This window comes from Panthera tigris, chromosome B4 (assembly GCF_018350195.1).
Source record: "Panthera tigris isolate Pti1 chromosome B4, P.tigris_Pti1_mat1.1, whole genome shotgun sequence".
Taxonomy (NCBI): domain Eukaryota; kingdom Metazoa; phylum Chordata; class Mammalia; order Carnivora; family Felidae; genus Panthera; species Panthera tigris.
This window is the reverse complement of record NC_056666.1, coordinates 102,837,153-102,853,935: the sequence shown is the minus strand read 5'-3', so window position 1 is coordinate 102,853,935 and position 16,783 is coordinate 102,837,153. Positions and strand designations below refer to the sequence as shown.

General features: G+C 43.1%; 2 protein-coding genes across 2 annotated transcripts; both read right to left on the bottom strand.

Moving 5' to 3' along the window:
• Positions 1-4,542: 4,542 nt before the first annotated feature.
• On the bottom strand, positions 4,543-6,954 carry MYF5 (myogenic factor 5). Its single transcript, XM_007088734.2, has 3 exons — positions 6,185-6,954; positions 5,300-5,375; positions 4,543-4,879 (listed from the first exon to the last, which is right to left on the bottom strand). The coding sequence occupies exons 1-3, from the start codon at positions 6,683-6,685 to the stop codon at positions 4,689-4,691; spliced, it is 768 nt and encodes a 255-aa protein (XP_007088796.2). The 5' UTR covers positions 6,686-6,954; the 3' UTR covers positions 4,543-4,688.
• A 7,470-nt stretch (positions 6,955-14,424) lies between these two features.
• On the bottom strand, positions 14,425-16,126 carry MYF6 (myogenic factor 6). Its single transcript, XM_007088735.3, has 3 exons — positions 15,608-16,126; positions 15,226-15,316; positions 14,425-14,984 (listed from the first exon to the last, which is right to left on the bottom strand). The coding sequence occupies exons 1-3, from the start codon at positions 16,124-16,126 to the stop codon at positions 14,866-14,868; spliced, it is 729 nt and encodes a 242-aa protein (XP_007088797.1). The 3' UTR covers positions 14,425-14,865.
• Positions 16,127-16,783: the final 657 nt, after the last annotated feature.

Here is a 16,783-nt window from a genome sequence, read left to right as displayed (position 1 = left end):
AAGTGGAAGATCCAGAGAAAATATGGGGTGAGGAGACAGATTAAGAGGATCTTACGATATTTATGGATAATGATAACCACAGTTTTGATTGAGGATAGAGATTTGAGAGATATTTAGGAGAATAAATCTATAGGATTTTGTAATGAATGAGACAAGAGGTTAAGGGAGATTGATGTATCAGGAGTATGTCCTAAGTTTCATGTTTACATACTTGGTGATACCATTCACTGAGACAGTCAATGCCGAAAGGGAGCCAGGTTAAGAGGTAGACAGAGAGGTGGAATACCATGAGTTGAATTTGGAACATGTTTAGTTGGAAGTGCCACTGAGACATTAAAGAGATGTTAAGTGACATCCGGGTTGCAGGTATAAACTTGCCCAGAATAGGAACAGTCAATTGACTCGAAAGTTGTTTTGACCATGGATAAGGATAGAAGCAGAGCCAGATTATAGTGAATGGGTAAAATAGGTGAAAAGTGAAAAAATAGAGAGATAAATTATATACTGTCTGCATGTTAGATTAAATGTGGCTACAAATTCATTCCTATTTCTTCCATTGAAAAGTAGAGTTTAATTTGCTTCTCAATGATTCTGGACTGGCGTCAGTAGCTTCCTTGACCAGAAGAATGCTCTGAGACTTGCAGTGCTATGTCCTAAGAAGATTTGTAACCTCTGCCCGAGCCTCCTGGAACATATGCTGTGAAGGAGCCTAATTAGCCAGTCCAAATAGAGTGTTCTTAGGCAAATTATTAAACTCCTTAGCCTCAATTTCCTTATTTGCATAATGATAAGTACTTCATAATTACTAGTTGCTGCTTTATCATTAGTGCCCACTTAATCAATAATGAACTGAATTAAGTAGCATAAATGGAGATACAATTTGGCTTATTTTCCTCCTTATGAAGAATTATTTTGTAGGATTTTAACACTATAATAATGTTAGTAGTAACGATTTGTAATCATCATTTAGCCCATTTTACAGATATGGCAAGTAAAAATTGAAAAGAGAGCTAGCATGAAAAGAAATCATGCTAGACCCGGTTTAGACTTTAGATTAAATGCTAGATCCTTTGCTCAGCAAATGCACCATATTAAACAACTAAATCACTAGTCAACTAAAATATCTGTAATCAGAATTCTTAAAGGAAATACACCTAGTGTTCTATGCTTTTTGTGATAATGTGGAAACATTCAGTGGTGATATTTTCATGGGGTTACTTTGCCACTTCAGCACGGCCTTTCAGAAGTTACAAATAGCTGTGCTCTAACCTCATTCCCAGAAATACCACCTCTGAAAGTGATGGAATTAAATTACTACTTTAATCTAGGACCTGTTATAACCCCAAAGAGAGAATTTCAGGAAAAAAACACTCTCAGATTAAGTATTTGTAGGAATACCATCTTAAAGAAGAACTTGTGGGTATAACATAGCCACTAATTTTTATCTGACTTGCATCTTTCAAATGAGAAAATAAAAAACAAAACAAAACAAAATAAACAACAGGGGCACTTGTTGGGGTGAGCACTGGATGTTATATGCAAGCGATGAATCACTACATTCTATTCCTGAAATCATTATTACACTCTATGTTAACTAATTTGGATTTAAATTAAACAACCAAACAAACAAGAAAACAGGGGCAATCAAGACATCAAGACCCCTTGACTTATATAGCAGTTTACTTCCAAATAGCACTTCCCAGTTGCCATAACCTCACTCCCCACAGTTTTCCTCTGTAGCCCAGTAAGCTTGTGTTTTCAGGCGTGAGGAGAAAGGAGTCTCCTTTTGACTCTGATTTCCTGAGAAGCTCCTCCCCAACAGGTTTGCAGATAGTAAAAGGAACATTCTCCTAGCTTCTAGAAATTTGACTGCTGGTTGTATTTTCCCACCAGCTGAGATGGGTGGTCTGATAAAAGGTCAGTGACAGCCCAACTTTTCATTCTTGGGGTCTTAGCGATGCAAAATCCTGTTCTTGCTGGAATATGTTGCCAGAGTCACTTTTCACTCTCCCTTCTCTCTCCCGCACCTCCCCCCCCCCGTCCCCCCCCCCCCCCCCCCCCCCGCCCTTCTCAGAGAAGAGACTTCTCTGGGTCTGGACTACTGGAGACCCCATTCTTGAAGGTCTTTTGTCAAAAAAGTACATATGACTGTATACGATATGTTGTGCCAAGTTGTTTGCTGAGTAGACACCAGCCTTCGATGTTAGTACACTGGAAATGAGAATAATTGAGCGATCTGGCATGGAGAGTATTATGAAATCCAGACCACTAGAAAACTAAACATTTGGAAGCATTATAATTTTCACTGAGAGTATCAAAAACACTAACAAGTTATAGAAGTAATTAGAGTTCGGTGAGAAAGAAAGTTCATTTTCATTCTCTTGAATTAAAATTCCATGATGTTCTCTGCTTGCTTTTACTAAACGGAACAGGGGATGGCAATGTGTCTTAAAATTGAACTTAAAAAAAAAAACCCAAATCAATCTTTGGATGGTTCCTTTTATTCTAATTCTACTGAAAACAACAAATATCCAACCTCTCCACAGAAGTATAAAAAAGAGAGGGAACTACTGCAGTGTCCAATGACGTGAGTAACTCAAACTTATACTGAAACTATGCATACGTATCTACCATACCTTCTAGAATTCTCTTCACCTTAAATCCCCACACCCCCGAAACCAAGGGTGAGGAAAGAGTTACCTGTGTGCTAAAAGTCAGCATCCATATCAGGGCATGATGCTCATGGTGACAGGTGGCTACATTATTTTCTGAACTCAGCCCTTCTCCTCTCCCTCTATGGAATTATTTCCATTCTTTTAAGCCTCATGCTGGACAAGTGCAAGAAAAATCATATCAGAAACAAGGGAAAACCTTTCTGAGTAGAGTATAATTGCCAGGCTCTAGCAAGGAGTCCAGTTGATTACTATATGCCACCACACCCTTAGCAATTTTAAACAAAAGTACAAATTAGAGGGTGAAGCAATTATCTCTTTTCTCTGTGAACAGTTACTTGAGAGGTTTTAAAGATATTTCTTTTTTATCTCTCTCAGTGGTAAACTTGTGAGAATAATCTCAATGATTGTCTCAACCTCATTTTCCACTTAGTTGTTCTGTTTTGGTTTTTTTTTTGTCTCAATTCTTGCTAAAGGATATTTAAAGTGATGAACACTAAAAATGCATGTGCACCATACACACACACACACACACACACACACACACACGATGATGAATAAAATCAGAAAGGCTGGGAAAGAAACCAATTGCAGTCTGCTTCACTTTACTGTAGTTTGTGTCAGTTTTCTTTTTTTTTCTTCTTTAAATGTTTATTTACTTATATTTGAGAGAGGGAGAGGGAGCTCAAGCAGGAGAGGGGCAGCGGGAGGGGGGACACAAAATCTGAAGCAAAGGAGCAAAGGCTCAGAGCTGTCAAAGCAGAGCCTGACGTGGGGCTCGAACTGACGAACTGTGAAATCATGGCCTGAGCCAAAGTCGGCTGCTTAACGGTCTGAGCCACCCAGGTGTCCCATAAGTTTTCTTATTCCAGAACTTAACAATAGAAAAAAGATCAGATCAATACTTTTAAATATTCTATTGACAATATTAACATATTAATGTATCAAGATATTTTCAGGCAAGTAGATAAAGTAACTATGATCTGATTCATGATTTCTAAGGTTTTCTAGGTGTTAAAATGATGTAATGTTGTTCACTCTTGTCACTTAAACTAAGTAGTCTTGTCCTGAACAGCAACTTTCCCTCCATACACACACAATTTGACATTATGTGGCACAGTCTTAATATAAAGGAAACATTGTATTTAGTGGCCTCCCTTAAAATCTAATTAAAATAGAAATGTTCTCTTCACTTGTGACATCAACAGGCCCTAAATTGTGTCTATGAGATGGTAAACATTCAAATGTATCCACAAAGCCAACTATTTTGGTATTTTCACACCCTGCACCCATTAAAAGATCTCATGTCACTGACTGCTAATTCCATTAGGGGTGTTTTGTGTTGTTGTTGTTTTAAACATGAACAAAAATATTTCATTTAAACCATTTTATTTATGGTGGAATTTCCAAAATTTCATATATCTTGAAACTATCCACAAAGTACTATTTTGTGCTTACATTAGAAAGAAGCATTCCTTATAAGAAAAGATCAAAATATATACCATTAGGCAGTATCATGTTTTTATTTAATACAATATCACCAAAGGGTTAATAAGAAAAACAAAAGTTAAATATATTTAAAGTTTCCTGTAACTGATTTCCAGATGTTCTAATGTTTTAAAGAAAAAAAATAAAGATCTAACAGCAGACATAATATTTTGATAAGCAATATTTATAAAAAATATAAGTTAAGCATTGCAACAAGCTACCTTCAGTGAATTGCCCCCTATCAGAAAAAATATTATTGGAACTATATCTCTAAAGCAAAGAAGGTGGTAAAGTAGAAGGAGGAGGAAAGGAGGAGGAGAAGGATAAAGGAAATAAAGTATTAATTGCAATGGTGATTTTTTTTTTAGTTAAATACACTTTCTTATAAAGTGGCAAAATAATATTTACAAATTTACAACTGTGAGGAAATCTTTATATACAAGTTGTCTTGCTTTTGACCTTTTTGGGCTTCCTACCTCCTGTATAGTAGGCCCTCCTCATAGAACTGATCTAGACTACATTTTCAGTTCATAGCACATGATAAATGAGCCTGGAACTAGAGGCTCCCGGAGTTGCAGGCTGTGAATCCGTGCTGGCAACTAGGGAGGGAGAGGCTGGGTCCTGGAGAAGCACTCCAGGTTGCTCTGAGTTGGCGATTCGATCCACTATGCTGGATAAACAATCCAAGCTGGATAAGGTGCTTTTATCTGTGGCGTATACTAAGGATACAAGGAGAAAACCGTTAAAAAAAAAATCCCAAATAGAGACACTTGCTTACATAGCCCCTTAAACTATAGGTCAGCAACTTTGACACCCAGAGGTCAGGTGGTCATAGAAAGCCTGATGGAGAAATTTGCAATAAATATCTAACAATTCATGGAGATGAACATAGGGAGTGGAGAAGCCTCCCAGTTAAATTTCAAGCAAAAGTGCACATGTGTGTGAATCTGTTAGAGGGATTTTGGACAAAAGATAAGTATCTAATTTGCTGCACCAAAACCTCCCCATGAGAACAATCCCTTCTATTCCTTCCCCAGCACAGCCTGGAAGACCAGACTCTGCTTTGACAGGCTGAATTGTGACATTGAACTGTTTTTTTGTTTGTTTTTTTTTAACTCATCTTAAGTCCCACTCCTTACCATTTGGTACATCAGGACAATAGATGTTGTCAAAACTGCTGCTCTTTCTGGACCAGACTGGGCTGTTACACTCGGGCTATAATGCAAAACACAAAGGAAGTTTGTTTTGAGGTCTTGGCAAAAGATGCTCTGAGCTAGAGTGAGGTTGTTCTTGACCACCAGCTCTGCAAACTGACCACTCTCAACCACCTTCATTGCCTGGATTCAGGAGCCAAATTGTAAGGGCGCTGAGGTCAATCTCTGTGCTTGAAGAAGAGGAGAGCAGCAGCAAAGGGAAGAGGGAGGGGGTGGAATTCAGCAGCAATGTGCATTGGGTTAACCATGCAAAATGGATTGGAGTAGAAGGAAGCCACACTAATTCAGGGAGAGAACACTTTCCCAGGGCAAAAACACATTAAAACCTGGCAGCAATGGCACAAACGCCCTCTGAAAAGAATGCATCAACATCCCTTTCCAGCCAGGCCTCAGCGGAGCAGGGGCTGGGACCATGTGGGCATTTCTCTCCATTTCGTCATTTAGTTACAACCTCTGGGGCAGTGGGAACTTCAGACAATTGCCTTTAGATATTTGTGTGTGGTGGGTTCTACATGTGGCATAGTTTATAAAAAAGAAACTGAGCAATGGGGAAGACAGGTTATTGATCATTTGCAACCACCTATCTCATATGACAACCCTTCCCTACAATGTTCACCTAGAACCTGGGAGGAAGTCCAACTAAAATCCTGTTCAACAGCTGTTTCCGGCATCTTTCTAAATGTGGCACCTCTCTTCTGGCTTCCCCACCCCTATCCACCAATAACCACTGAATATTTGGTTGCCTCACCTGGTTTAAAGGAGACGTAAGAATTTTTGGAAAAGACTGGGCTGACCAGTGCTATCTCTTACCATGCCGTCAGAGCAATTGGAGGTGGGGCTGGTGGGCTCAGAGCAACTCTGACCCGGCAGGCTGTAGTAGTTCTCCACCTGCTCCCTCAGCAGCTCCTGCAGGCTCTCGATGTAGCGGATGGCATTCCTGAGGATCTCCACCTTGGGCAGCCTCTGGTTGGGGTTGGTCGTGGTGCACCTCTTAAGCGTCTCGAAAGCCTGGTTGACCTTCTTCAGGCGTCTCCTCTCGCGCATGGTGGCAGCCTTCCGCCGATCCATGGTGGTAGACTTTCTCTTGCATGCTTTGCAAGCCCACATGAGGCAGTGGCCGGCCTGGTGGTGGCCTGTAGGTGCCCGCACGTGCTCGTCCTCGTCTGAGCCTTGCAGCTCTGGTTTATGCGCCCCGAAGGCAGCCCCTCGGGGCTCAAACTCATCCCCGAACTCGCCCTCGGGGGACGGGATGCAGGAGCCATCATAGAAGTACTCGGAAGGTGAGAACTGGCAGCCATCCATCACTTCCATCCTCCGCGGTGAAGCAAGTGGTGCACCTGGACAGCAGCGAGAGAGACCGGGGAGAACCGAGAGCCTGGCGCCGAGGCGGGCCTGCAAATCCCCGGCGGAGCTCCCTGGTCGGTTTCTCTGGTAATTAACAAGGGCAAACGCCTGGCGGCCTGGGTCGGGTGTGCTGAGGTTGGGGCTCTTTATATATTCTTGGGGGAGGGAGGCCGGCCCCAGTGGCCAGGCAGTATTAGCATATCCCACCACAACCCCCGCAGGGGCTGTCTGGGCAAACCTCCGCCTTTTCTCTAGAGACAATTTGCTGTTTACAGCCCCTTTTGACGCTAATGGTTTTACTGCATTTCTGCCGGGGAGGGGGTGAGGGGGATCGCTCCCCAACCGGCTCACTCGCACTCTCTACCGAAACCAAGGGATCACTTAAAGAGTGACACTGAATTGCTCCCACTTAAAAAAAAAAAAAAATCAATAAATAAAACTCCCCACTGTCAGCTGACACCAAAAGCCGAGCTGCCTTCCCAAACTTGGACGTGAGGAATTACCTTATTTTTAGGTGTTTGTTTCTACATGAACTTTCATTATCTCGGGAATTTTTTCAGTTGTGTGGACTGAATAACGGGTGCTAAAAACTTGAAGCGACACTTTCAATCATGGAGTGAGTCTAGATTTTTAAAAATCTTCTCTGATCAGATGGTCACTTTATAGGCTCTATGTTATTGAAGGGTGGGCAGGGAGGTTCCTTTTTTCCAAGACAGGGCTCTACATGTCTGTTCATCTGAAAGGGGGTGGGCTCAAGGGCCAGGTGCCCAGGAACAGTCTTCCCTTCCTTCCCCCTTCTGCACGTGTTTACTGAGCGCCTCATCCTTCCTACCAGGCCTTTGCTAGACCCTGAGCCAGCCAAAGATCCACATTGACTATACTTCTGTGATTTGTATTCGAAGAAAGTGCGTTTTGGACGGCGACCTCTCTTTCCAGGGGCGCGTGTTTCCTTCCTCCTCTTTCTGCTCCGCCCTGCCATTTCGACAGACTAAACAGCCAAGCTGGGCTTTGGGGTCGCTAATTTTCTGCTTTCAGGCGAACTAACACCGTTACAGATGCATCCCAGCTGCCGGCACAGCAATCCTTCTCCGCCCGTGTAAAATTTCCAGTTCAGACCTTGAGCAACTTCATACACTTGGGCGACAAAAGCCTTCCAAAAAAGCAATCACAGCGGGGGGTTTGGAACTTTGGTGGGTAGAAGAAGAGAGGGGAGGGCTGCCATTTAGGTGAGAATGAATCTATTTATTAATTGGCTGTTCCCATTGCCCCTCCACCCTTAACCAACTTCCAGATGCCTTGGAGTAGGGGCAGAAGGGGACGGTGCTGTTTATGTACAAGAAAAACCATCACTTAAGGTCTTAGTGGTCTTAAGTAGTCTGGAGTTTTGGAGCAAGGCTTGCAGCCCCATTGAAATAGGAGGGACTGTTCTCATCTCCATGTTCAGCCATCCAGTCCAGTAAGTGTCATGGCACCAAAGTGATGGGGAGGGGTGCTTTCTTCTGTTACTTTTAAATAACATTATTTTCCTCAAGCAACCCTGGCTGGCTAATCCCATATCTTCAGGGATCAGAGAAGTGCTTTTTCTGGGTGAGATCTGCTCTCCAAAGTGAAGTCTCTGAAAAATACGGGCAGTAGAGTGACAGTCACTAAGGTTAGCTTCATGGTGCAGGGCTCTGCCCCCTTTCCCACGTTCATTCAACCATAAGACAGAGACACCACCCTCCCCCCACTCCCCCCTGAAAATCAAGGTCCCTTTCACACCAATGGGCTGCTTAATTGTCTGGCCAGTGGAAAATCCATCTGCAACTTATTTAGCACTATCAACAAGTGTATGCCTTTGAAATGAGTCTGGGTACCAAGGGCTGTACTAGATGAAAGAGTCAAGTTCCTAAAGGACTGAAGACCATCCACACCGGTGGAAACATTGGAATGCATACACATTGCTACTTCTGAAATACAGTAGTGGGGAGATAACCTCACCCAGGAATTCTCTGCCAAGTCACAGAGGTTCTGGCCAGCAGCAATACTGGCACTTTCTTTGGCTATGTGGTACCGACGTTATGTGCAGATTTGGGCACAAATCAACTTGCACCTCAGGGTTTAAGTGGAAGATCTCCCACCTGTCAGGTGATTTCTTCACACCACGCATGTGCTTTGTCCCTAATCCCTCCGCGTGGGATGTTTGTAGCAAACACTTTATCAAGACTTTTGTCTTTGCCAAGCACTGTTCTCAACCCTTTCCTTGCGTTCATTCATTGGCTACTTTCGACGACTCTGTGGGAATTATTTGTTAGATCCATTTTTAAAAGACGCTAACGGAAGCTCTGGGGGTCGGTAGTTTGCCCCAGGGCACACGGGATTGGAACCGAACATCCAGTTCTCTAGACCTTGCGCTCCTAGAGGTGAATTTTGTTGGTTTTCTTAGGTCAATGCCGGCTCAGTGAGTGCGCTTGGAGCTCCAGAGCAGAAACTCGCAAAGGCTGGGTCCCGGACGTCTCTTCCTCAGCTCGGGGCCTGGGAAGATGCTGTCACTCAGGAGGCTCTGTCAGTAACGGTAGTTTCAGAGGCTAGGGCTGTCTTTGGTAAGGTGATCTCAAAACAAATTTACCAGAGTGCCGCGGGCGAGTGGAACTAAAGAAGCCGCGAAAACACTAGCGCCCGGCGGCTTAATGGGACTTGCTGGGGGCGGCGGGGGGGGGGGGGGGGGGGGGGGGGGCTGCGGGGGGAGAACGGGGTCCGGGGTTGAGGACCCTTGGGACTCAAGCGCTGAAAATAGGATCTCAAAAACCAAAGTAAAAAATGACACAAAACTTTTAAGCCGCTGTCAATGGCGAGAGGCGAAAGAGAGAGGAACCAAACCAAAAACTAAACCCCCCCAAACCGGGGACAGTATACGAAGAGGGAAGGAAGCCAGGGCCTGACAGATAGACGGCTGGGGTCCCCCAGTTCAGGAGAGGTTCTGCTGGGACATCGTATAAGAGAAAATGAGAAATTGGGTGAGCCACACAGAGAAAAACAAGTTCTCGAGTGGGGAAACTGAACAAAGAACTATGAAAAAAATTTTAAAAAATCACTTAAAAAAGAGATCTTCTAGATTGGGTGCTCTTTCTCAAAATCAGACTAGACTGACTTTTGTTCCTCATAGAAAAGAGTAAAAACACAATCTGTTTTCCACTCATCAGTGAAGTGGATTTTTTAGGTGCAGAGGAAGATTCCATTAATTTACTTCATAACCAAGTTGTTAGAAATGACATTTCGACACTAACTACTAGGAAAACCTAACAGTTTTACAGAAAGGTAAAAACCTTACAGAAGGGAAGAAAATTAAGCCATGCATGGTATTATAAATGTATGCCACCCAAGGTTCTAGTGAAGTATATAGATTATTAAATTTTTTTCCACTTGACATTCTGCAGGAAAATAAATGCATGCTTGATTTTCTTACAATTTAGATTTAGTAGGTTTTAATTGCATAGACCTTTAAGTAATCACCAATCTTTTTTTTTAAGAACTTATTTTAGTTTAAGTATTATGGCAACAATCCTAGTGTTGATGGACAGACCCCACCAGCGAAACAATGCTCAGAGCTTCCTTTCCTAGTAAATTTTGCCTGCCCTAGGAATTCTGCATTATTGAAAATTCTCCATGCTTCTCTCACTGGGAGAAACCAAGTATACATCAAAAGATAAGTCCATTTCAATTCACTTCTGCCTCTGAGACCCTTAACAGCTCCTGGACACCAATAGTTGTTCTAGAGATTTGTGCTTATCATGTATGACTTCACAATGTGCTAAACAATTTCAAACTGCTATTAGCTCTGGGAACCAGGCACACCTAAGTAAACACATTAGTACCTGCCAAAGCTGCTGGAAGAATTTGTGGAGAAGACAGCTGAGGAAGACATTGGCCTCTGCTTGAATTCGAAGACTCCCAGGAGAGATCAAAGGCCCACCGGAGGGACTTTGAGCAGTCTTGAGAGTAGAGAAAGGAGCCAGTTCCTGCAGCATTATCTCTGTTTCAGCAGCACATGGCATAGCCATTCTATCTCACAGGCCGACTCTGAACTAGGCTTGCCAAAAAATCTCTTTTTTAGAACAAAACCTCTAGGACTGAGGGTCACCTTTTGTTGGAGAAATGTCTCGATGGCTTGGCTCTTTGAGGAAGCATCATGTTATTCCTAATTTACTAATGCATTAGATTAGGAAATGAGATATTTCAAAGTTTAAAGATGAATATTTTAAAAATATTTTTTTCCCAGACAGGGTGTTCTGGGAGGAGAATTTTGAGATAAATGATTTTATATATATATATATATATATATATATATATATATATGGTGTACATATATATATATGGTGTACATATATATATGGTGTACATATATATATGGTGTACATATGTGTATATATATATATATATATATATATATATATAGTGCTAAGAGAAAAGCACCAATGGAGAAATTGTAACTTTGAGTCAAAAATGTCTCAGTAAGGAGAGAGTTCACTTGAGTAACCCAAGACTTTTCTGCAGCCTCAATGGTAGTTGAGAACACTGACTTTCAGCACCATGCTCCCATCCCCCATACGTCTGAAGGGCTCTGAAAAAAATATATATGCAAATGAGTCCATTAGACATAAATGAATTTCAACTATGTTCAGGGCTGGAATTCAATGATCCAGGTGTGACGATTAAAATTAGTTTGAAAAAGCTGACATTTGGCCTTTTGTAAATTATTTCTCGGGTAATATAAAAAAGAAAATCACTCATTTTAAAAATATTTGATAACTTTATGCCTACCTCTGGAAAGAGGCTGTGTTTAAATCCCCAATTGCTTATCTTTACCAAGTTATTATATCTTGATTTTCTGCTTCCATGGCCCTGTTTGTTTTGGCTTTGGCCTTAGTAAAGATTATCATCATTAATATCAAATGAAAACACTTTAATTGCAAACACACCAAGGATTTCATTGGAAAGCCTAATATGTCAGCTATAGCAGTAGAGGTCACATGAAGTCTTTGGGAAATATTTTCTCTATTTAACGAAAAGACCTCTATAGGCAAAACTTATTCCAAACAATTTCTCAAGTTACCTAGCTAGGAGAGATAGAGAAGATTGGGTTTGCAAAGACTAAATAAAATCCATCAGCAAATAAAGTCCATGAATTGATAAAAAGCATTCTGCTGCTACACAGTTTATAACACAGATCTTATTATAACTACATGTGCAGTCATAAAGTAAATTAGTGCACCTGGTCATTTATGATATTTGCTTTCAGTTGTGGCATGACTCTGTAGCACATATACATACCTATATTTTAGACACATCTTTATTATATTTTATATATAACATGTGATGTGTATATACATAGTATGTGTCTATATATGTATGTATATATGTATATATGTATGTGTCTATATATGTATGTATATATGTATACATACACATATAGACACACACTTGAAGGAAAAATCTATATCGATTCCCAGGAAGAAAAAAATCATAGATACATAATAAGCATGGCTAATGGATATACTAACCACCAAGATATATTCATATTCATACATGTTCTGATTGGATAATTTGAAATACTTTACCGCTTATCTGTCATTCAATTACTGCCCTAATTTGGGGTTCACTAGCTAATCACTCTTGAGAAAGAATGTTTGGAAAACAATTGTTAAAGAGAACCAATTATTCTAGACCATAAATGTTCTTTCTTATTTTCCAAGGCTTTTCTTTCAGGGTGAAGGGGGATTGAGAGATCAGGCTGGAAGCCACTGATAGGTTCTGGCTCCAAGCCCTGGCTCTACACTTAAAATACAAGAACATCTCTGTTCCAAAGAATCCTTTTCTCAAAAGAAATAACAGTTTGTCTCCCACAAGTAGTTGTAGGATTATGAGTCAATATGCAAAATACTAAGAATGAGTCATTCATATTGCTGATTTCAGTGTTATTAATACTTTCCCCAAATAGCGCCTGCAAGGCAGGAAACAGTAACTGAAGGAATTGTGGCTTTCGGTGGAAGAGAAGCCTCCTGATGGTCAATTTAGATTTACTAATGAAAAATAAAGAGGGCCAAATAAAGAGTATTTATTTGGTGCTCTGCTTTGGCTAAGCAAGCCCTTGATTGTGTGTCACCTCAGTGAAATCTTCACACCCGCAGTTAGGCACTATTATTGTTGTCACGATTATTTTATAAATGAGAAAACGAGAAGAGAGGGGCTGGGATAGCCCAAGGCTACACGGTAGCAGCCTGGATTGAATCTAGGTAGTCAGTGCCCACAGAGACTCAGCCGTTTGCATCCAGGAACACTCCCACCTGCTTTTCCCGAACCTCTGGGAGAGATTATATATCAGTGTCAGTTTCCTCTATGAACCTTCCTGCACTTTACACGTATTCTAGGAGAAACTAAAATTATCCAGGTGCTCGGAAGACAGAGTAACCATGACTTGGAGAGGCCCTTGGAGCCAGAAAAGGGGCAAGATACCGCTCCATGCCTGCAGGGGGCGCTGTCTGTGGCGGTGTCTGGAACTTCTGTGGTGTACAACAGGAATGTCCAGACTGTAGTTAGGAAGCAAGGTTGGGTTGGGAAATATTGAATAGGATTTGATTTTCGCATTTGTAAATTTAGCCTAGCTGTAGGGAAAAAGAGGGAAGAAGTTAAGGGTGGAGATGGGTGTTGAAGGAGGTGGCATTTACAGAATGCAAGAAGTAGCAATTCCAAAGAAACGGCGTCGCCCTCTCCTCGGCTTCACTTCCCACTGTGATTCTTGGTGGTCGTTTCTTCCTGAAGTTACAGGATAAACAAACCTGGCACACGTTGTAAAATCCCGGCAGTGAGGAGCTCCTGGGGCTTCAAGACTCTCTGGGGCTTTGCTATTTGGTCCAGCTAAGAGGTTTCATGTGTGTTGTTGTTGTCTTTTGCCCTCAACTATTTAACCCTTCCCTCTCTTGGAGCAACCTGTCCTTCAAAGAGGCCTCCCCCACCTCAAGAGACAGATTGTTCCCTTCTTTTATCTTCCTATTTGCAAAACAAACTCGAGCCACACGGGGCCTCGAGGATATACTCCAGTCTTCTAACCACCAGTCTGGTTGAAGAAAACTAGGGAGGCTTGGAGGCCCGTGCCAGGCGTGGGTAACCCGGATGCACTTTTCTCCATGAAGGGCGGGGCCTGGAAAGTCAAGGAGGGACAGTAATTTGGACTAAATTAGCTAACGATCTTTTGAGGCAAATCAGTTTTTGTGTGGCTATTTCTTACAACAGTGAGATTTTACTGGATTGAAAATTCAGCAGTTAACTTTGGGTAAGTTAATCTCCCCCAGATCTCCACATATAGGACAGTTAAAACATGGGGGTAAAATGCTGATAAAAGGAAAAAGGGCCGATTCCTTCTGGATATTCTTCACTTTTAACCACAAGTGTTGGTCTATATGAGATAGAAAGGTGAACAGTTTAATTCAGACATAGGAAAACAATCTATTTTCCTCCCTTTAAATCGGCTTTTAAGAAAACATCCAAATAAATGGGGTGGTGTGGCGTCTAAATTAAAATACGGCTTCTCTTTATGTGCACATAGTCCCAAACTATGTTCAGTTCAATCAAATTAGGACCAACTTTGTTCAGAAAGAAACTCATTTTTTAATATTACGATATCAGGATCCTCGCACATTTTTATATGCAATCCGTCACTCCACATTTAAAATATTACTTCTTGGGTTTACATAAAAAATGAAAGTACTAAGATTATTTACAAAAATACATTCAGTACCACTAACATTTAGATGCAACGTTCCCACTTTGCTTCGGACAGGAATGAACTTCTTTTGAACATGGCACAAAAGGATCGCCGTAATAAAAGTAATATGTTGCACAACTAACCAAACAAAAGCAAAGTAAGGCTGCTAGACCTAAGCCACTCGCGGTTCCAAAAGTAAAAGCCCAAAGCCGGAGGCTTTTTCATGTGAGCGTGCACGACAGTTTCTGAGAAGTTTCTCTGTGAACATGTCTCCTTCCCTTTCATAAACTCGTGGGTCTGAGTTCCTAAATATTAATGTAACGTGACCCCGTCTAAAGGATCAGGCGAAGGAGGGAGGGTGGGATCTTGCCGCTGCGTGGAGAGCATCCCAAACTCCGGCTCCCATTTACTTCTCCACCACCTCTTCCACGCAGGGGAGTTTGCGTTCCTCTGAGGAAATGCTGTCCACGATGGAAGAAAGGCATCGAAGGCTACTCGAGGCTGACGAGTCCATGCTTGCCCCTCCTGAGCGCAGAAAAAGAGAAACACAAGCATAGCACCCAAGGAGTGAAAGACGAGGCAGCCCCGGGCGCGGCGCGAGGCCGCGCAGGCAGTGCGGGAGGACCCGGTGGCCGCGCGCGAGGAGCTCGCCCCTTGCAGGGTGCGTCCCCGCCCCGCCGAGGCTCCGAGCCGTTTCTACCCTTTCACCCCAGCCCCCCTCCCGGCGCGTTCTCCGGCACAGCCCAGCGCCCTTCTTTTACTTTACCTTCCTTGGCAGTTATCACGAGCCCCCTGGAATGATCCGAAACACTTGGCCACTGGGAGCTGCAGGTGCGCAGGAAATCCGCACCCTCCAGCTGGAGAAAAACCAAGGCCGCAGAAGATTAGGAAAGAAACGTCGGTTCCGGGGAGGGAGTGGGGGAGCGTGGTGGGGGTGTCTCCCCTGCTTCCTCGGGCCGGGTACGAATTTCCTGCCTGTGGCAGGCACCCCGAGTGGACGGGTCACTGGGGGTTCATTCGAGAGGGAGCGGGAGGGGCGGGCGAGGAACGGGAACTGGAACGGAGACCCAGCAGCTGGAGGTTAAGGCCCCAAGGAAAGCGTCTAATCAGCCTTTGCGTTCCCCTGCCCCGGCAGCAGCTGGGCTTACATTCTCTTGCTTGGGTCTGTAGCTGAAGGGGTCCACCCCTAGCTCCTGCATTTTCTCCTGCTGATCCAGCTGATGGAGCAGATCCTGCAGCCGCTCTATGTAGCTGATGGCGCTCCGAAGAATCTCCACCTTGGGCAGCCTCTGGTTGGGGTTGGCCACAGTCCGCCGCTTCAGTGCCTCGAAGGCCTCGTTGATTTTCTTTAGCCGCCTCCTCTCGCGCAGGGTGGCAGCTTTCCGCCGGTCAGTGGGGGCAGATTTTCTTTTGCACGTCTTGCAAGCCCAGATCAGACATTGGCCGGGGCAGTGGGGAGGCTGCAGGCCTGGGGGCGCCAGGACATGTTCCTCTCCGCTGCTGTCGCTCCCAGCTTCCGGGGGCATTTGGTCCTGGCAGGGGGACAAAGTACCATCACTCCCTGGGTACAAAGGAGAGCCCTCTGCCACTTCTAATGGCTGCAAGGTAACATTTTCCCCGTCCAAGTAGAAGAAATAGGAGCCAGTTTCAAAAAGGTCCATCATCATGTTCTCCTCCTTGGCCTCTGACTCGGTCTGAACTGGGTGATGGGCTCAAAAACCCAGAGGAACCACCCAGATGGCATTTAATTAGTGCAGTGACATAAGTCGCCCCAGCTTTATATATAGTAGCTCCTGAAACTCAATCCAACTTTTAGCTGTCAGGGAGCATCAGTCTACCAATGTGATTCCAGCCAGCGCTCTCTAGAATATCTAGTTTGAAAGAAAACTGAGAAGTGTCACCTCCAGGAAGATGTGACAATCTGTATGCAGAACAGGTTAAAACAAAATACTAGGAGAGAATCCTACAATTTAAATAAAGCATTGAATGGTTCCATTTAAGATAGTTTAGATGCTAACCTGTTTACAGGACAACTTCAAAACAACTGGGGATTAACACTGCTCCATTCCCCTCCCCCAGGCTCATCTGAATTCTAAGTATAGACCCATGATGAAAGATTTCAAAGGCAATAGCCATTGCTCCAAAATAGCCTGGTTAGTATTTGCAGAGTGGTTCAGCTCTTTTCTCTGTCCTGCCTGTCAAAAAGATGCCATTCCTGTGATTAAAACTATTACAGTCCTTCAAAGGTTATACATGACTTTCAGGCTTCAGCCTCAATAGCAGCAGGTAAATCTCTTTCCTCTCTTTTACTAAGGCTGTAAGAT